The sequence below is a fragment of the Aptenodytes forsteri genome, unplaced genomic scaffold (assembly GCF_000699145.1).
Source record: "Aptenodytes forsteri isolate BGI_AS27 unplaced genomic scaffold, ASM69914v1 Scaffold54, whole genome shotgun sequence".
In the NCBI taxonomy this organism is placed as follows: domain Eukaryota; kingdom Metazoa; phylum Chordata; class Aves; order Sphenisciformes; family Spheniscidae; genus Aptenodytes; species Aptenodytes forsteri.
This window is the reverse complement of record NW_008796044.1, coordinates 15,646,331-15,667,756: the sequence shown is the minus strand read 5'-3', so window position 1 is coordinate 15,667,756 and position 21,426 is coordinate 15,646,331. Positions and strand designations below refer to the sequence as shown.

At 39.5% G+C, this 21,426-nt stretch overlaps 2 protein-coding genes across 4 annotated transcripts; one reads left to right on the top strand and one right to left on the bottom strand.

Moving 5' to 3' along the window:
- The first annotated feature begins 156 nt into the window (after positions 1-156).
- Positions 157-14,242, top strand: FBXL21 (F-box and leucine rich repeat protein 21). Of its 3 annotated transcripts, none has more exons than XM_009285906.2 (8): positions 157-235; positions 3,699-3,794; positions 5,224-5,364; positions 5,770-5,891; positions 7,777-8,228; positions 9,501-9,623; positions 10,329-10,500; positions 11,882-14,242. In XM_009285906.2, exons 5-8 carry the CDS (start codon positions 7,854-7,856, stop codon positions 12,523-12,525), a joined length of 1,314 nt encoding a protein of 437 aa, XP_009284181.1. In that variant the 5' UTR covers positions 157-235; positions 3,699-3,794; positions 5,224-5,364; positions 5,770-5,891; positions 7,777-7,853; the 3' UTR covers positions 12,526-14,242. The 3 variants fall into 3 exon arrangements, with proteins under 3 accessions (XP_009284181.1, XP_009284183.1, XP_009284182.1); XM_009285907.2 differs by lacking the exon at positions 157-235 and adding an exon at positions 484-639; XM_009285908.2 differs by lacking the exon at positions 5,770-5,891.
- A 1,780-nt stretch (positions 14,243-16,022) lies between these two features.
- On the bottom strand, positions 16,023-20,769 carry LOC103904575 (myeloid protein 1). Its single transcript, XM_009286071.1, has 7 exons — positions 20,688-20,769; positions 20,024-20,156; positions 18,973-19,151; positions 18,263-18,433; positions 17,367-17,481; positions 16,648-16,799; positions 16,023-16,213 (listed from the first exon to the last, which is right to left on the bottom strand). The coding sequence occupies exons 1-7, from the start codon at positions 20,731-20,733 to the stop codon at positions 16,023-16,025; spliced, it is 987 nt and encodes a 328-aa protein (XP_009284346.1). The 5' UTR covers positions 20,734-20,769.
- Positions 20,770-21,426: the final 657 nt, after the last annotated feature.

Here is a 21,426-nt window from a genome sequence, read left to right as displayed (position 1 = left end):
GGGGAGAGGCCGCGGGGTCCCCGGGAGGGGCCGGGCGGGCAGACGCACGTCGCGCCTGGAGACCTTAATTCTCCCTGAGCCGTGCGGAGGCCTGACGTCAGCAGGGCTCCCGCGTACGTGTGGCGTTCGTAAACCCTCGCCCTCGGCCTGAGGGGAGGTCACTGCCCCGGGCTGCGGTCAGGGATCCGGCCGTGCTCCCCCCCAAGGGGAGCTGCGGAGGGCATCTCCGGGAAAGGTAACGCCCTGCCCCGGGCTGCGTTCGCTCAGAGCCGCCTTGTGCTGAGGGTTCAGGTGAAAGAAACCGCAAACCTCTCGGTGCAGGAGGGGCTTGATGTGCTTGATAGTCGGCTCGTACCCTCTCGTAAGTCGCCTGGCCGTCTCCACGCAGGCAGAATAACTCGAGAGGGACTTGGCGGGTGGGCGTCCGGCCGAGCGCGTCGGGAGCGGGGCGCTGAAGATGCCCGGGAGCCGTCGGTTGGATGAGAAGGGTTTTTTTCCGATGTAAAGAGCTTAAATGGCTTGTTAAAGTCGGGTCGAAACATTTCTGGAAAACCTATGGAAAGAACGTGCGGGTTTTTTCTGCCGCGTAATGTTTGGGTGAGCCCTCAAGAGAACGCTTAAAGAGCTGTGGAGCTTCAGGTGTGTCAGTAAAACGAGGGAAGTCTTGTGGTGTTCGTGGTCTAAAAGCTATTCAAGTGGGGGTGGCTTTCTTCTAAAATAGTGCATCAGCAGAACACGAATAGCTAAATTTTGTCACCTAAATAACACTAGAAGTGGCAATGCATTTCTGTTTCTTCAGTTAAAACTAATGCAAGCTTTAAGATGTTCAGCTGAATGCTGTTATTTTTAGGTCTCTGAGGTTTTGTGATAAACATATTAAAAATGTGATAAATCCCTTGAGAGAGAGGCTCAGAGGCTCAGTTTTGAGAAAAATGAGGATTGATATAAAAAAAATAATAAAATAATCCTGTTCAGAAGCAAAAATGCCACCCGTTGAAAGATAGCTGTGTCCTAACAGAAGCAGCAGCTTAATCTTGGACCTCATCACACTGGAGGACTAGATCTTCTGAGACATAAGCTTAAAATGCTTTTTTGATCTATGTTTTGAAACATGCTCAGCAATTGAATTTGAGGCTGCATCAGCAGTTGCAACAGCTTTCCTGTGCTGCCTTTCTTGTGTACAAGTATCTGCTGCTCTCGCTCCCCAGAGGGACTCTGAATTCCTTAACGTTGTGAGTGGGTGACCTTGATACTATCACTGAACTGTGATTTCTTAAAGACGCTATGATTAATGTGACAAGTATTTCAGCTGTTAAAGGCAGATCCATAAACATTCATTTTCAAGTGTTAGAAAGTTAAAGCTTAATTACCACGATGCCTGCTTTATCCCAGTGGGTTTCCAAGCTTAGTTATTTGAAAGGTTTTTTTATTTCTCAGGAACTTAGTTTCTGCTGGATTTGTTTTGGTTTGGGGTGTTTTTTTTTTTTTACTGTCTCTATTAGAAACCTGATTTTATGGTGTTTTATTTTATTAATTCCTGCTGCGTCCTGGTGTTGAGAACTGAAAGGGGAATCTACAAATCGGAGGAAGCAGTTATTTCTTTGTGACTTGAATCTGTAATATGTTGGGTTATAGTAATAAAACCTCTTTTTTGCAACTGACATTGTAGCGTGGGAAGTAGTGAGCAGCTGCTAGCATAACTGAGCTGCTGCTGATCGCTTCTCAGAATGCCCCACCGAGACCCCATGTCATGGGAGAGATTTTAACATCTTAATTTTAGCAGAAATTTACAGTTCTGTTACCAGGATAAGCTGCAGAAACTTAACTTGAATTTTTCTGGATCCCTGTTGATTTTTGTGGGTTTCAGTTTGTTTGAGTAGGATAACATGCAGCTGTGCAAAATAGTTGATCACAGGACACTGAGGTCAAAGAGTTTCCAGAGGGAAAACAGCTGTATAGGGTGGTGCACCAACATTTGATACTTTGCTCTACATGAATGAGGATATGGATAGATTTGATAAAAAGTTATTAAGGGGTTTCATTTCAATGACTGTGGTGCTGCTGTTTATTTTTGATAATAATTTGGGTAACTCTGCCTTACAGTAACAACTCACTGTTATTTACGTAACAAGCTTCTATTTGATTGCACCTCTGATAACTAGTTAGTTTTTATTATAAACATTTTTGCTTAGATGAGCTGACATAGTTTAAGCTGCTTTGGATGGTTCTTGTGGCCTTGGACACTTAAAGGAAGCATCATTAGACTGTACACCTGATTAATTTTTTTGTTGTTAACAAGAACTTTCAGTAACTTTTTTATTTCTTTTTAAATGTAGTATCTAAAATTTTGCCACTTTTATCTGCAATGTAAAAGTATAAACTTCCTTCTGCACTGAGGGATTCTAGGACAGGTCTGTGAAAGAGAAGCTCATTTCATCGAGAGGTAGTCTGTGGTTAGGAGGAAGTGTTCAGCTGTTATAGGTAACCAGTTCGAATATTTGTGAAAGTCAGAAGCCTGCTGACTGTTGTAACTAGTCTTTATTGACTACATTAATAGAAATATATTTGACACATTTCTTACTATAAAGGGGTATTAGTATCCTTTTCTTAATTTTCAGATGTTATTTTACTATTAACAATTGCTTTGCTTGCAGCCCCACTGGGAAGCGTTGGGAAGAATACTGAAATCTTGAGTTTAGGACAGATGGAAGGGTAGACCTTCCTTCCGCCCCCTTCCCCCCCCCAGTAAGGATATAAAGTTTATCGTGAGGAAGATTTCAGTTATTTGGTGTGTTTTTATAAAAGCAAACTTAGTGATATTCTTGGGGGTAAAGCTTTGAATGATTATTTATGATGGAAGACACTGAAACACAAACTTGCCTGTAATGTAGTATTAAAAGAAAATAGCGTGGAGGCAGGTAGGGGACTTTTAATCTAAGCCCCCTTGATGTGGGTAGTTTGTGATGCACCCGCCAGGCTGTGCTGTAAAAGAAAATGGCGTGGAGGCAGGTAGGGGGACTTTTAATCTAAGCCCCCTTGATGTGGTAGTTTGTGATGCACCCGCCAGACTGCCATCTGCTTTCTGGGAGCTCATAAACAGGGAGGAGGCTGCAGGCTGGGTGGTTTGTTGTTGATGGACTGCAGCTCCCGTCTTGTTCCTTGCCATGTGACTGTACCCAGGGCTGTACCAGGCTGGTGACTTAAGGCTGTTGCACATTTGGTGGTAGGAAGCTGTGCCACGTCTGTGTTTTGATCATCTGTCACATAGTTCCCTAGGCCAATAGATAGCCTTGCCAATGAAGGGAAAAAGGCAGGAAAAAAACATTTTGTTTTTTTTCTGTTTTCCTTGACACTCACATTACATTAGTAGTTATAGACAATGTTGTTTACCAAACTTCACTACTAATGGTAATGGCAATGCAAATATTGAATAACTTACTGTTTACGTTGTACTGTTTACATTTGTTTCCCATCAGTTTTATGCGTAATCTGAAGTCACGTTTCTATCAATGACACAGTATTTGCAATGTGGGATAAGCTACCTTGTATTAAGATGATGCCCTCAAGCTCTTTCACTAAAGCAAGAAAGTGCATAAATGGGTATCGATGTATTTTCCTGTAATTTTTGCGTGGTATGTAATACAAGGATTTTTTTTCTTTAAACTAATAAAGGTTTTTGTGGCATTTTATCTGGACAGGAAGGGAAAGCAGACAGATGCTTGTGAGTGCCCCATGGCTGCAGCTGCCTCAGTTCATTCATTTATTGCCTATTGTAACTTGGAAGCATTCTTTAGGTAAGAAAGCCACTTCAAAATACATTGTGTGGTTCATAAACTTAATACACTTCTGTGTTGAACCTTTAAATTTTGTGTTCTCAATTATAATGTTATTTATGTGTTCTGTTTACGTGTGTCATTATAAACCTATCTTCTATGTGTTAGAAACTGCCAGCACTTTTGCAAATGAATTTTACATGCCATGCAGAGTTAGCAAAGGGACAGTCTGCTCACTTGACAGAAGAACACGTAATGCTCGTAGACTGCGTGCCATACAAGGCCACCATAAATTACAGACTTCTTCAGATGCCATCTACGAACAGAGTTACTAATGTATATCAACTTTCTAATTATAGACAAGCATAACTATGCAGCTCTTAAATTTGCTGATGTGGGAGCTGAGCAGCAACATTACTTGCACAGACTTCAGTACTTGAGTTTGATTTTGCTTAGGAGATAGGGGCAGCTTCTCTTGTTGTATTCATAATTAACACGTGTACTACACTTGTATTAAACTCTACAACTATAAAGCTGATATTAACTGGGTAGTTTTTCAAAAGATGATGATATGACCTGGGAGAATCTAAAGCCTCATGTCTCCCATCTTTTAAAGAAAAATAAGAGTTCAGTGTTAGAAGGTTTCTAAAGATGTTACTACTGGTTGAACACAATACTTTGTAAACATCTTCAGATTTTAAACCTCCTTTTTCATTTCAAACCTGTCATGATCTAGTAAGATGTGTGGTGGTGTTCCTATAGCTTTCCATTAAACCATCTTCAAATAACGTAAAATGGGTAACTGAATTTGGAGGTTTTGGGTATACTTTCTTAGAGCAAACAAAGATACTCTTCCATACTAAGATACAGGGTGGTTTTCTTGTATATGAGTACCTTTGTACATCATCGGTATCTTTTTTTTCCAGATAGCGCTTAATTAGCCAAAACAGTTTCTTTACTGTAAAGATTATCGCAATGCAGTAAGCATACTTTTGGAGTAAAAGTGAGTAACATTTAAAGTCAGAGTCCTTAAATTTTAAAATACTAGAATTCGTATCTTTAACTATTTTGATTCATGTGTTTTTGGTATACAGTAAGCTGAAAAAATTTAACGTTTCTTATCCAAGTTTTGTAATTTCTTTAAGTAATATTCGAGAATCCAGAGGTGTATCCGTGTTGCATAAGAGGTACTGATGTGACTGAAATTGTGGATAATGCAAGAACTAGATTTGTGCCAACAGTTACACCTTCCCATTAGTTAAACGATAGTTTTAGATAACGTTTGGTAAAACTAATTTACTTGTCACATTCTGTTGTTCTACTTCCATGTCTGTCCTGCTGTGCGGAGTGTACTATTCATCTCAGTCTTTGTTCCAAAACTGAGTTTAGTCCCTCCAGAGGGTCTCCCAGACGTTGCAGAACAGTTTTTCTTTGGTTGGTGGCTTCACAGGTCAGTTCATCTTCTGGGACCAGTCCCTGCCTTCTGGTTAAGGAATCCATGCACACATACAGGATGACTCAACAGTGGGATGGATGTTCAGATACCAGAAGGGTGCTGGTAACTTGACAGGAACTTCCACATTCTTTGGAGGTATGCGTGCATGTAAACCTGTCATTGAATACTACCTGAATTATATCACATGGAACTATAATTTAGTTAACTTGTGTTTTAAAATACATACTCTTTGTAGTTTAGGTATTCAGAACGAAAGAAGCATTCACATTTTCACAGTAAATATTAGGGCTTCATGTCTGATAAAAACTTTGTGATGTATAGCCAATGGAACCTTTTTCTGGCTTTGCATTCCACAGTAAGTAATATAATGTAATTTTGTTAGATTTAAAGTACTGCAATGTAGAATACTAAAAATAGAAATTCTAGAGTTACCGGTTTTAAAGGGATGTAGCAACAAGAACAAGTTACGGCCACGTTCCAGCGAGAGCGTAGATACTATGTACGCCATGCATACCTTGTCCCATCTCTTCATACGTCTAGACTGGATATGCTGCATCTGGTCTATAGCCTGGACTGTGGTTTAGGGGAATGGTGTCCTTTCTGGTAGTTCTCAGATGCCAAAACTTCTTTGTGGGAGCCAAAACAACACCCATGAGGCTCACGTAAGTTTCAAATAAGAAAGTGAAAATTTCCATTTTTTTCAGAAACTCACATTTTACCGAGATGTTGCGGATTTGTATGAGAATAGCAAAAGCATAGAGAAGCTTCTCAGACAACAGCATTTGTTTAATTTCATTTCTTTGTTCTGGACTTTAGTTTTAGGAAACAGCTAAATTTGTAATCCCTCCCAAGGAGGGAGGAGGGGGGAAAAAAAGAGCGCAAGTGTTTGACTCAGGCTAAATTTAGCAAGGCTATGAGCAACTGGAAGAGAGAGTTATGTAGTGGTTAATTACTATATCCACACATAATGCTTTGGAATGCCCATTCATTGTGTGACTTAAAGCACTCAAAAGTCAAAACGTGGTTGTGTAGGTGATAATTTGATAAAATGGTCTAGCAGCAAAATGTTTATTCATGCTGAGCTTGCATCTTCGTTACATTAGTAACAGTAATGTATTGTTTAGAAATACTGCTTTGTTTTGGAGCATATTGTTCTTCATTCTCTGACTTGCTGCCTTTGGTTGGTAATGCAAGGCATGTGTCTATTCAGGGAAGAAAAACTTGTGTTATTAAATAAAATTTAAGAGTGTTACTAGCTTATCCTTCTGCATATCACCTACCACTGTCATAAATGGAACTTTAAAGAGACTAAGTGAAGATTTCTGGAAACATTCCAGGTCAGGTTGGACGGGGCTCTGAGCAACCTGATCTAGTTGAAGATGCCCCTGCCCATGGCAGGGGGGGTTGGACTAGATGACCTTTAGAGGTCCCTTCCAACCCAAACTGTTCTATGATTCTATGATTTCTGAAGACTGCTAGAATAAATTCTTTGGTGGTTGAGATGATTTGTATGGAGAACAAACAGTAGTGAAGCTGGTCATAAAAACAGCTCTCGATTAATTGGCTAGGTTGTTCTTTCCCACTTCTCAAAGAATGCACATGCTTTCTTTCCATAAAAATGGAGTTGCACTTGCGTGTCAGACATGTCATCAGCCATACACATCAGGTTATCATAGAATTGTTTAGGTTGGAAAAGACCTTTAAGATCATCAAGTCCAACCAGGCTTTATAAGGTGGGGAAAATGCCAGATAAGTTTCTGATAGGATAGTCTATATTTTGGCAGCTGTTTCTGGATTTTGTTCTGCTTCATCATGTGAAAGCAGAGCTTTTCCTTATGCTGCTCTTTCTGACCTCTGGCTCATGTGGCAAACGTTCCTTAGTGAAGCAGATTCATGCAGTTTGCTGTATTCCAGGATCACTGTCCTTTTCTCCTGCTGAAAAATGGCATGTGAACCTCACTTACTTTGCCCTGTTTTGATAAGTGGCCTCTGAAGTTTTTTGGTGTTAGTTGTACAAACATTTTTTTCCTCTGCCTGGCATGATTTAAAAAACAAAACAACCAACAAAGCAAAGCAGTGGGGGAGGCGGGCAAAACTTTTGAATCTGACTCTTCTGAACACATCTGTTCCAAGTTCATCAGTGTTTAAAAAGAGAGTTTATGAATTGGGTTCTGTAGTTGATAAAATTTTTCTAGAAATCGTGAGTAGATTCCGTAGTTTGCTGAGTTTATACTTAAACGTACACAATCTGCTACTGTTAAACTAAATTGCTGTTACAAAGTGCTTTATATGCTATGAAGTACTAACACATGAAACTACACTTGATAAATTAACGAACCCAAGTTCTCCAGATTCAAATCAAGTTGTACGAAATAAAAGGTATCGAGAAAGAAGGTCCTTGCTAATGTCTGTGCACTGGATATTTACATATGGACATACCTTTTTTCATAGTAACATGCTAGATTTAAATTTTACTGACTTGTTCTCTCTTACTGTGTTTTCACTGCCTTCTCTCCCTTCCTCCCCTAATCTTCCGTATTTTTCTAGAGACCTACTGTACGTGAGACCTTTCAGGAAACTGTGCAGTTTGAATACATCGGATCGTTCCGGTACCTGAAACTTTCATGATGAAGAGAGCTAGGCAGAAAGTTGTGGTTGAAAATGAAGCTCCTCAAACATCACAGAAAAGCAAAAAACAGAAAACTTGTTTATATGGCTCACTGTTTGGTGAATCTGACTCGTGCACCTCAATGGACTGGGGAAGCCTTCCGCACCCTGTTATTCTGCGTATTTTTCAGTTTCTACCTTTAGTAGATCGAGCCAGGGCATCTTCTGTTTGTCGAAGGTGGAATGAAATTTTTCACATCCCAGATCTCTGGAGGAGATTTGAATTTGAACTTAGCCAGCCAGCTACTTCTTACTTAAAGTCTACACATCCTGATCTCATTCAGCAGATTATCAAGAGGCATGCTGATCATCTGCAGTACGTCAGCTTCAAGGTAAGTCTTGGATGAATGGAGGCTTGTTTTGTCACATTACTGTGCATAATGTATGCAGCTTCTCTATGTCGGTTGGCTCAAGTGTTGTACCTGGGAAGTCTTACATTTAAAAACGCAACTCTTGCAGCAACTTATTTCCACACATGCACGCTGTCTCCTTCCAATTTTTACACTCTAATTTCTACAAAGTAAAGAAAGAGCTAACCTTGTGCAATACGGTGCTGAAGATTGAATGATATGTTTTCAAAATATGCAGAACACGTAGTTTCTGTGAATCAGTGTTAGTGGCAGTCTGAGTACTCGGCAGATTATTGTGCGTAACAGTAAACTTGATTTAAGTGAAGGCTCTGTTTGTGGTCTCAGGATTGCATAAATGTGGGCTTGTTTCATTTGAATACTTAATACAGTTTACTCTGTTTATCTGAGAAGATCATAGTTGGAGTTACAGGTGCTTTGTTCACTTTTGGCAGACGCTCCTCCTTAGAGGATGTCATAGTTCTAAGCTGTGAAGGAAAAGCAGAAGAAAGGATTGATATTAAAGCTAGGATGAAAATCAGAAGCTTCTTTTTCTCAGCACATTTGGAGATACCGTGATTTGCTTGCACAGCAGTTCATGGATAATCAGTTATTAAATACTTGTAACTTCTGCACTTCATATAACAGATTATCATGAATTGGCATTATAATGTCTTAAAGCAACTTTTATGCTTTTTCAGCTACTCTTTTGTCATCTCGGCTCCTACAGAGGAGGAAAGTGAGATGAAATAGTGATTTGTCCAAAGTTAGTTATCAGGCTTATAGAAGAATTGCGAATCAGTTCATTATTCAAGATGCAAAGGTGTTGTCCCTGCAGGTGAAATTGATGAGTTTGCTGGAGTATACCTAGGCTTTATCAAGTCTTTTTTCTACTCTGAGTTTAGAATTGGCATTTAAAAAAAGGTGCATACACACTACTGCCTATCTAACACCAATACTAATTACAGTTGTTTAGGAAGGCATGAGGTTATCTGAAGACAAGTCTTAGGTTTAAGTTCTTTGTTCATACTGGAAATACCCAGCGGTCATACTCAGGAAAATTTTCGAATAGTAACTTTCCTGAACTCTTTTCTTGTCTTGAAATTTCTAATTAGTGTTGCGTTTTGTCCTTGTGGTAAATCCAGTCTGGTGCAGCACAGCAAAGTGGATGTGGACCTTGCAGCCTTGGGTATCCATGATGCTGTTTTCTAAATAATGATGAAGAATGGCTTCATGATTTTTAAATTGCTTTTATAGGTTGATAGTAGCACTGAGTCAGCAGAAGCAGCCTGTGACATCCTTTCTCAGTTGGTGAACTGTTCTATCAAGACACTGGGTTTGATTTCTACAGCAAAACCAAGCTTCATGAATGTCTCTAAGGTAATGTTCTACAAACTGTAACTAGAGTGACTTAACTCTTAAACCACTTCAGCTTTCTTACTGTGTTGTTACTCAGTTGATGGTAATTTTTATGAAACAGTCTGTATTTATTGGTGTATCTTCTTTAATTTGTGGCATCCATTAGTATTAGGAAAATAGTTAAATGTTGATTCCATTCATTAAATTTAGTAGTGTTGATACTTTGTAGTGTAGAGATGGGGAATCATTTAGAAGGCTTGAGTTTCCTCATTTCTAGATTAAAAGATGCAATGATCACATGCTGCAACATATTCTTAAAATATTGGGGAGATTTTTTTCTTCGACTCTGTAGGTCACAGCAGAGTTACTTTCTGGAAAGTAAAATAAATGCCATTTCCTTTTTTCTGCATATAAATTCTAGATACTTCAGGCTCATCACTATGTCCATTTATCCCTGTTTTATTACAGTGAAAAGATAAATCGGAGTGGATGAGTTAACTACTGAGTTTAAAGTTGACTTTTGTCACATGCAGCAGCATATTTTTAAACGAAGATTTCCTATGTTCATGTTCAAATAAGCCTGTCTTTGTTACACAAGAAAGGGGATGCCTAAGAAGTGATTATTTTTGTACTTTCTGCGCATGCAAAACCCGAGATTTAGATGCTGAAGTTCTGCCTATCTTTTCATAAGACTTTTTTTTTCCCTTCTTCAATTTCTCCAAATAGGCTCATTTTGCTTCAGCACTGACAGTAGTTTTTGTAAACTCTAAGTCACTATCATCAATCAAGATAGATGACACACCACTTGATGATCCTTCCCTGAAGGTTCTTGTTGCTAACAATAGTGATACTCTAAAACTGCTAAAAATGAGCAGCTGTCCTCATGTATCACCTGCTGGTGAGTAGTGAATATATATGAAAAATGTAGTAGTAAAGTATCATAAAACAATAGTCAAGCCTTAGTTTGAAACAAGTTATCGTAAACCTTCTAGTGCTCTTCTGAGTCTCTTAGCAGAGGCCTTTTATTGACCTAGTCTTGGCTTTGGACAGTTGGAAGGGGAAGAAGAATAATGTCTTTGTGTTACTGAATGAGTTGGATTAATGAAGTTGGAGGTGCTCCTCGCTTGACTGCATCTTCTCGAATCCTGGGGATTTTTTTTACATCTTCTCAGCTGCTTCAGTAGCTCGGATGATAGGCCTTGAGGAGGAAGAGCCTCCAAAATTAGTGCAAGCCTTTAACACACGTTCCAAGGACTTGATGTTCATTGCCCGTTCTGTGTAAGGGTAACCAAATGTGTCCTGCTTAATGTGTGCAACTCGGTAAACTTAACTAACTGGCATTCTGTGGGAACACACGTGCAAAATCCCCGACCCATGAATCAACTACTGGTTGGTGGGATAACGGAGATGAAAGCAGTTGTCAACAACTGTTTTGCAAGGTGCTGTGAGTTTAACTGACTGAGCAAAAGTGTTAATACTTCGAAGTTGCATTTAAAAAAAAAAAAAAATGGAGTGCATACAAATTTCAAAAACTAGTAGTGTTAAGACTGAGAGCCTTTCACTTTCTGTAGTGCCCTCGTGTGTCCAGATCTGGTAGTATGAACTTGCTCATTTTAGCATTAGTTGGTGAAGGGCTCACTCCCTTCAAAATACAGGTTTGCCAGAAAGTTCAGAGGGCTTTTGGGTCCCTTCTCACTTACCTTTCTCCTGAAGCCCTGGTGCTAGGGAAGGGGAATCCTGGTCTGGTCTCTTTCCCATATTCTTATCCAGAGTCTACAAAAGGTGATTTAATCTGTGTATTTTGTATTCCAACAGATTAAGAACTTGTTTATGTCTTAATTGAGGGAAGGGTCTGTTTTAGCATAGCTCTTAAACTAGGCTGCTGGTGGTCATTTAAATAGAATGCTTAGATGAATGCTGAAGGAAGGAGTATTAGGGAAGGGAACAGTGGCAACTCCAGCTGGATCTTACCTGATTTCAGTTGCCTCTTCAAAGTTGAGGAAATTCTGGACAGGGAAGGACAAAGAGGAAGAAAGATATGCAGATCGAAGATGAATGTGACTAGTTAGACTTGCTTCTTTTATTGATAAGTGTTTATGGCCAAAACCCCATAAAAGGATGTGGATATCTAGAACTTGATCATATTTCATGGTTTTTGGATATAGGCATGAATACTCAAGCTAATAGAATTAGTACTTGCTTGAGCTTTACAGCAAGCAACTGTGCTTATATTCACTTTTCATTTTACAGAGTAATTTTTTTGGTTTTTTGTTCCTCAGGAATTCTTTGTGTTGCTGACCAGTGTCATGGACTTAAGGAGCTGGCTTTGAACTACTACATATTAAGTGATGAACTGCTGCTGGCTCTTTCAAGTGAAAAACATGTTGATCTTGAACACCTTCGCATAGACGTTGTGAGTGAAAATCCTGGACAAGTTGAATTTCACACTATTAAAAAGCAAAGCTGGGATGCTCTCGTTAAACACTCCCCCAAAGTCAACATTGTGATGTATTTCTTCTTATATGAAGAAGAATGTGATACTTTCTTCAGAGAGGAAACCCCTGTTACACACCTTTACTTTGGTCGTGCAGTAAGCAAAGCAATGTTAGGTCGTATCGGCATGAATTGCCCAAGGTTAATTGAGTTGGTTGTGTGTGCTAATGGACTTCAACCTTTGGATGACGAACTTATTCGGATCGCAGAGCGCTGTAAGAACTTAACAGCAATGGGACTTGGTGAATGTGAAGTAACTTGCAGAGGTTTTATTGAATTTGTAAAGATGTGTGGAGGCAGGCTTACCCAGCTTTCTATAATGGAGGAGGTACTGATTCCAGATAACGATTATAGCTTAGATCGACTTCATTTAGAAGTCTCCAAACACCTTGGAAGAATGTGGTTTCCTGATATGATGCCAACGTGGTAAATTCTCTACATTTGTGGATAAAATGGTAGAATCGGGGTGTTGCTTTCTATGCAAATAAAGAATTTAAAAACGAAATATGAAAACTTCATTTCCAGATTTGAGTTTTTCTACCTTGAGAACCTCTAGTATAACAGCAAAACATTCTAGAATGTTAATGGTATATTGAAATAGAAAATAGATTAAGTGTACTTAACACTTCTGAAAGTATGTCTGTGGTTTACAGGTGCTTCAAACTTCAGTGAACTTGGGCTTCTCTGAGCTTCAGTTTAAATGTTCCATTCACGTTAAAGATTCTTTTTTTCATGTCTGTGTTTACTCTTTTCAATGTAGTGAGAAGAGGACTAGAGAACCTCTTTTCCTTTAGCAAATCTAACTTTATAGGAAGCTGGATACAACTTGGAGTTCCGGAAAACCGTATTCTTTGTCATGATGTTTTATGCAGCTATTTTTCAAAATATTAATGTTATAAATATAAAAGCTAGTACATTAATATACTTACACTAGCCCAGGTTACTGAAATATAATCTAGCTTAAACTCATGCCACTATATGAAAGTGTTTTGGTAAGTAAGCTTATGCTTACAAAAAACCATTGCAGTTTTAAATTGCACTTTCAATAGTTTTGTCAGATTAGCTAAACTGTATAGACTGCATTGTACAGTATGTTGTTTTTCTGTCTTATGCTTTAAATGGATGGGGAAAAGACCTTGTTAAAATTAATGAGTTTGGAAGTTTGGTTCTAGATTGATTGCTTGGGTGAATGACAAAGCACTTTGGAAACTGCCAAAGTATAAGGAATAGCTTCTGGATTTGAGAGAGTTAAAGTCTTTGATTACAGAGATTTGATGTCTGAATGCTGTTCCATGCTTTCATTATTAAGAGGTAAGAAGGATCTCATAAACGTGGCTAGTGAGAAGGAAGGATCAAATGGAATACAGTTGTCTTCGATCACTTTCTGTCTGGAATCAAGGGTTTAGAGCACTTTAAAAAAAAAAATAATAAAAGATTATTTGCCAGTTAGAGGCCAAAATGGCCTGTAGTAATCTTGCCTGTATCTCGCAGAGCTGTGCTGTAAGCTCCAATTTCTAGAGTAAGGATTTCTGGAGGTGATCCTGAAATTTTTAATTCAGGACTGTTTAATACTTGTTGCTATTGGCTTTTGAGGAAGAAAGTTTCATTTTATTTCTTTGTTTTCTTTAAAGGGGAAAGGAATGGTGAGTTGATGTGAATTAGAATATGTATTTTTGTGTTGACATTTTGGAGACTGTAAACTGAAATGCATTGTATACAAATTTTACTGTAATTATTTTCACGCTGTAGTTGTTGTCTTCCTATTTATAATGAGAAGTCTACATTTGATTTGCCACATCAGATAAAATGTCAGTTTCTTCCGCACTTACACTTCTTTACTGCAAAAATAACAGCTAAAGGCTTAAACCACCATTGTCTTGGACAGACTTGTTTCCAGTTGCAAGCTAAAGGATTTAAGATAACATATAATGCCTCTCTGAATCAGTAATGCATTATTGCCTCTTGAACAGTTAAGAAGCATCTGACTGGTTGCTAGCACCTGTTACCCAAGCACTTGCTTCCATAATTGAGGGGATTATAATTGTCTTTTAAACAAAAGACTGAAATATTTCTAAACAGTATTTGGTTTAAGATGTGTGGTTTGCTTTAAATGTAAGTGTAATAAAGTGATCTAATATGTGCTCTGCTATTAGACTCTTATCTGCTATTAGACTCTTATCTGCTATTAGACTCTTATCTATCTGTTGCACTGCATCCTCCTGTTAGGCAGGGTTCTGTACTGTTAGAAACTATATATACTTGACAAACCTGGGGAGAGGCCGTAGAAGCGTTTAACTCTTGGATTATAGCGAATTAGTCCTTGTCATCTCATGTTCGTGCCTCAAACTTGAGGATTTTTGACATGCTGAAACTGTAAAATGGATTGTGGACAAATCTTGTAGATGGTTGGTAGAGTTCTAAAGTTCTTCATGTCTCTGTAGCCAACATAACGGCACTAATGAAGTATCAAACACTAGTGGCTATATACAGAACTATAGTTCAGGAGGAAACTGTTAAAAGGCTTCTTTGAGTATTGTCCCTTTTTCTGTCCCTCTTACTAAAGCAGCTTTTCTGTGAAGCCACGAAGGTTAGCTTGCTCCAGCTCCAAGCTTCTAGAAAAATGGGCCTGCATTTATTAATGTTGTGAACTTTGTGATGATTTTTTTGTGCATTTGCTCTGCTAACTAATCTTAACAAGCAAGACCAATTGATACTTGAGTTTATAAATAAATGCCAACAAAATTGATACGTTAGTCTCAATGTGAAATATTGATTCTTCACTGGTAGTGTGGGAAGCTAATTTTAATTGAAAGATAACTTCTGACATGTTAATGTTGAATTTTATAGTTGTAATGTTAGATTTGCAATGTTAGATTTGTTTAGTGTTATGTGTTGGTGCTACGGTATATGCATTGTGCTTTGAGGAGTGTCAAAACACTGCCCTGTGTAAAGCAACATTAGTTCTTCTTTTCCTTCTTTAATAGGTCATCCCGAGAGACTGCAGTGGAGGTATTGCACTTGGCAAGAGCCTGCAGATAGCTGCCTGCTGCCTTTACTTCCTACTATCCCAAGAGTAGCCTGTACTTCAGAGCTCTGCCTTGTCCTAGCTAAGGCAAGTTTTGTTTATTTTATTGGCTTTTCCTAGTTTCACTGCCCTGCAAAGGCTTTCTAAAACCCCATCTCTAAAGTGTATAATGCAGTGATACAGTTTGTTAGAGTAACTAAAACCCTCAAAATGAAGTACAGAATTTACACCCGATAGGCTAAGGAGATTTGTAGGGTCACTAAAAAGTCCAGGTTACAGTGAGAAGCTAGCAGTAGTGCACCTTTTCTGCCACATGAGGGGGTGAGCTAGTTTTCATGCTCACTGACTTTTCAGACTCCTTGAGAAAGCTTATAATTAGTCATTGCTAATTTCCTGATTCTCTTGTAAATGCAAATTCCAACAAAAACTCAGATCTTTTTTCCCTTGCGTGGAGTCCCTTTTGCCATCCAATAGAGACACTGGTGGTTCTGGCATGACAACTCCAAACAGCCACTCTTATGCCTTGTGGAGTGTTTCAATAAATTTCCTTCTACTCTTCCTCAGTTCAGGTGCCTTCAAAATCTAAAGTAATCTTGTTTGCCAAGGTGCAGTAAAGTTCATCGAGTAGCCCAAGATACAATGTTTGCAACAATTACAGGTACTTAAAAAACCAATACCTAACTGATACCTGGAGTGTATATTAATGTTAGCACCTTGCAATATTATGTAAGGCCCAAAGTACTGAATCAGTAGTAATGTAAACTTGTGCATATTGTATAACTTTTTTAATTCTGTAGAATACACTTTTCCCTTCCTTCACTGAGGGAGGCTGTCCATGTGATAAGGAAAAACAACTTTTGGATGCTGAGATGAATTTATTTGGAATTTACTACATTTCCATTTCACACTCTTTGCCCTTTCCCCCTTTCGAGATTGCTAGTAGGATCTGAGTGATCGCAGTTCTCAATGTGAATATGAGATGTGATCCCAGGAAATACTCTTTGCATTGGCAACATTTTCCCAAGGATTTGTCCCTTAGAAATTCTACCGTTGTATCTGATGGGATGGATGCAGATTAGTTTTACACAGAAGCCTGGTGAAAACAAGAGGAGGGAAAACATCAGGTGACTGATGAAGCATTTGTTCTTCTGTACTAACTCTATTTCAGAAATATTAACATTTTCTGTCTTGTCCTTTCCACTGAGATAGTAATAGTGGAAATACCAAAATAGCAAAGATGCTGCGGTGATAAAAAAAAATAGTGGTTGGAGTTGTTGGCTTGGTGGAAGAGGGAAGATGGGAGGCAGGGAGAAGGTGGGGACTCCTGCTTTAGTAAAGAGAAGAGCTTGAAGACATTCTACAGAAGTCAATTATTTGCATTCTAACTTCTAGCAAGAAGTTCTGCATGTAAATGAATAGAAGATGCAGTGTTTCAAAACATGTACCTTGCTTACCTTGCAGCTAGCCAAGTAGTTAATACATCCTATATTACCTCAAGACAAAGAAATATTAAAAATAGCTATTTACCTGATCCCCTGAGTTGGACTCCATCATCAATGGTATTTCCGTTGTGGAAGAATTTAATGGGTCCAGAGAGCTCGCCAGAAAAGGGAGCGTACACGGTTGCTCCATCAGCACAGATGACATCCACACCCGTGTGCTTTCCTTTACCGTTGCGTCTGAAAACATACATAATTAGAGAAGTCTCTTGTGAGGCCTAACATTGTTTAGAGATAGATGAGTTAGCACGCTGCAAGATCTGGAAATGGGTTGTTTGTACTGAGAGAGCATTGACATAGTTGACTGGCTGAAGAATCTATAAAAGTGTTTTGGTGTAGATGATGTAATACCATGTAGGGTTGATGATCTGTTAGAGTTGCAGTTTTGCAAATTGGAGGGGAAAAAAAAAAAAGCCTTCCAAGCCTTTAAATAGAACTGTAGAGTCACAGAAGTGTTGGTTGGCAGGTACCTGTCGAGGACATCAAGTCCAGCCTTCCACTTGAGTCAAGACTGTTCCCAAGACTAGTCAGGTCTGGCACGGCTTAGTCTGAGTCATAAAAACCTCCAAGCACGGGGGTTTTATGAACAATGTGGGCAACCTGTTCTGGTGCTGCATTACCCCTGTAGTGAAAATGCCTCATGTCCAACCTAAACCTTCAAAGCTGTAATTCTTAAATGGCTTAAATAGAGTTCAACTCTATTTCAGTGGAGCAGCAACAAACCCCCACGTGTTCCACTTGTAGTACCTTGGAGCTCCGTAGTATCCGCAGCCATATCGATCGCAGCCTCTTAACTCGTTTGTAGGATTCCCGGAGCACACTATTGCCCAGTGTGTGTCTTGTTGTGGGAATGGAGGAGAATCTTTGAAATACAAAACCACAGCAGGTCAAAGTTAACTTTCGGGTCCTGTTTGAAGTGTTGCATGTTTGTAACTACTATGTTTTAGTTAGATAGGAACATACTGGAATTACATCCCACGCATGTAGTTGGATGTCTTCTCCACAAAATTTGTCATCCTTTAGGAAATGTAAATAGAATGTAGACCTAAGGCTGGATTGTAATGTTTCTAGATTAGGGTTATCTCATGTAAGGAACATGCTTTAAAGACAAAAATTCAAAAAGAGTATCACTGTTCCTAGAGTGTAATCTGAGGGATAGGAAAAGACTCAGTTTTGTTTCTTATTCTATGCCCAGGCTGCTGGGACTGGACTCTTCAAGTCCTCTTCTCCATTACTATCAATGTAGTATTTGCATTTGCAAAGAATCATCCCAAAGTCTGCTAAGATGCAATACTGAAAACATTGCTAGTAGTTAAAAGGGTACAAACAGAAGAGATGTCTGACTCAGTTTATTGCTGAGACTTGATGCTGCTGCTGCTGTCATGGGGGGCAGGAGATAAAATTTGATAAGCTGATATATTCTCCTTCCTGTAACACTGTCTACAGTCCTGTTATGCTGTATTTATATTGCATATTTTCTTTCTTTCAGATGTTGCTGTCAGAACCTAAGACAGAGGGGACTATTGCTATTTGATATTGTCCTTATTTGAAATGAATTAATAACTTAATTCTCGTTCATTATACTACTTATTCTGGGGTTGGGGGGGTTTGTTGTTGGTTTTGGGGTTTGTTTTTTTTTTTACCAGGCGTAAGTAGAGGAGTAGGATCAGAGTGGTCGCAGTTCTCAACATGAATGTGAGAGATAATGCCAGGAAATACTCTTTGCATTGGCAGCATTCTCCCGAGTTGTTGCCCTCTACGGATTTGGCCGTGGTATCTGATGGGGTGAATGCAGACAAGCTTTACACAGTAACCTGGAAGAGACAGGGGAGGAAGCGAGGTCAGGAAACAGCAGCTGCATCTGTTCTTGGGGTGAGCAAGAACCTTTCTGTGCTAGCCTCTTATTGGAGACTGTAGTGATGAAGCAGAAATGTAGTCAAGGTACCAATGATCCTGAAATCAAAATTACTTGGATTGCTATGGAGAAGAGGAAAAGAGGGAGTTGGAAAATAGGGACAGGAAGACATCCTCTCAGCAAAATTGAGGGCATATTTCTGATACTTTATTTTTACTGTTTCCTTTTTTTTTTTGATTTGGGGTTGTTGTTTTTCTGCTACCTGTTTTTCAACTCCCTTCCTCCATTCTCTCCAAGAAAAGCGTAGGAAAAGGACTACATCCTGCTGGTGCTGACTTCGATATTTCTTAGCAGCAGTCTAGTTGTGCTTCAGTGTAGGAACTAGAGAGGGTGTAAGATTAATCAACGCTTTGCTTGAACTGAAGAGCCACAGAAATCTTGAGTAAATAAAATGATTACTTGCGCATGCCTCACAACCGATCTGCTGTTATTACTTGCCTGATCCACTGATTTGGACTCCATCATCAATGGCATTTCCATTATGAAAGAATCGAATGGGTCCGGAGAGCTGGCCGCTGAAAGGAGCGTACACCGTCGCTCCATCAGCACAGATGACATCCACGCCCATGTGCTTTCCATGCTTTCCATGCTTTCCATGCTTTCCTTTACCACCGTGCCTGAAAATATAAATATGTAATTAGAGAAGTCTGTCAGGCTTAACATTATGTATAGATAGATCAGTTAACACGGTACGGTATCGGAACCTTGTCTAACAACATTTTTGCATCTGCAGTGAAATTGGAAGGAAATCTTTTATTATTGCAAAATGTTCGTATTACTCTGACCTTCTTTAAAAGGGGATGGGATTTCAAATTTTAAGCGCATTTTTAATTTTCCCAAGTTCATGGGATATTTCAAGCTGTTACAGAAAAGTACCCCTGTTCTACCCCAAAATACATCTGTGCTGGTGTAAAATAGAATCTTATGTTTGGCATTTTCTCATTTAGAAATTTGGAAGTTGCATGATGAGGATGGACACTTCTTATAGCGCCTGGGGAGAGGAGACGACAGGAAAACGCAGGGAAGGCAGGAGTCAGTCTACGTATTTTTCAGGGAAATAGAACCTGTTCTGTTATGAGGTGCCTACTTAAAGACAACAATGCTGGCAGACCTTTAGCTTGTGTAAATTAATCTACTTAGCTTCCTGTAAGCTGTTGCTGAATGTTAGTTAAATAGCTGGTCTATATGCAACAAGAATAAATGAGACAAATCCTTGAAATACTTTCCGTTTCCTTTACTCTGGCTGCTAATTCGTGTAACGGTCTCGCTTCTTCACCCATGCATCAGTTAGTAGCGGTGGTATTACTGCACTTCTGCAAGATTGCCAAGTAACGTCCCAAAAACGACTAAGAGGTCCTGCAGATAACAGTCTTCTCTCATTCTAAGTGTCAACTGGTTAAACTCCGCTCTTTCTCCCGTGTGAACATTTCATTTAGGAAAGCAACAGCAAACCCCACTGCTCCAGGTTCCCGATGCCCCGCTGTGGTACCTGTCAGCGCCGAAATAGCCGCAGCCGTATCTATCGCAGCCCCGGATTTTGTTGATGGCATTGCCGCTGCAGATCTGTGCCCAGTGTCTGTGTTGTTGTTGGGGCGGGTATGCGTCCAACTGTTTGGCGAAAACTTCATGTGCAAAAGAGGAAAATGGGGATAATTCAAACTTCTTAGTACGGTACAACAGAACATGTTAAGGTGCAAAATTGGGTGTTTAAAGTGGAAGACATGAGCTCAGGGGAGTTATAATTTCAGAAACTGTAGGTAAAAGAACATTGTACAACCTGCTATATAGATTTGATCCCTTGTTCTTGAGGTCTTAAGGGTACAACCTGCTATATAGATTTGATCCCTTTTTCTTGAGGTCTTAAGGTACATACACTAAAACCAAAGCTATAGACACATTTTTTTAATATAAGTTTGTGAAATAAGTCAAACTAGTTTCACTTTCTTCATGAAACCTCTAAACACTTCAATATATGACTAAATGCACATCTAATCCCGTATTTTATAATAATCATAACTGTGCACATTACCATAATTCTTCGTAAAACTAGATTGAAAAAAACTTTGCATTATTTATGTTTGAGTGAATTTCAATAATTTGTTAGCATCTGCCTAAAACCCGTCAAGACCAACTGCAATATAGCATCAACTCACCAGTGGACACCAAGCTGACCAGAGCGACCAGACTGAGAGCCGGCATTTTGTGGCTGTTTCACCGGTGTTCTTTGATCGAATCAAAGACGTTGAGCAGTAGCTGCCTGGGGTATTTATGTGTTTTCGAAAGCCCAAGTCTGTTGTCTTGGCCAATCACTCTTGAGCAAAGTATTACAGCTCCGGGCAGGTGGTGTTGCCATATTAGGCACTGAAAATGTCTACAAATTCTAACAAACAGTTGTTAGAGCTGGTTGGGAAAGACTGATAAAATAATTGGTCTCTTAGCACACAGTAGCAGATGGAAATGAACAATCCCACATTTCAGGAAGCTCCGGTTGAACTGTTTCTTAATACCTTTTCTCCCCCCTCCTGAAGCAAGGGCACTCTTTGGCCGAAAATGGTAGGAACCAAGAATACGGTCCAGAGGAAAAAATGGGCAAACTTCTGCGGTGGATGTAACCAGTTTGTCCTTCGCTGCTCATTCTTCTATCATTTGTCTCATTTTGTATCATTTGTATCATTTGTCCTTCGCTGCTCATTCTTATATCATTATCACTGCCCGGTGCCGGGTCCTGCACTTGGGTCACAACAACCCCATGCAGCGCTACAGGCTTGGGGAAGAGTGGCTGGAAAGCTGCCTGTCGGAAAAGGACCTGGGGGTGTTGGTCGACAGCCGGCTGAACATGAGCCGGCAGTGTGCCCAGGCGGCCAAGAAGGCCAATGGCATCCTGGCCTGTAT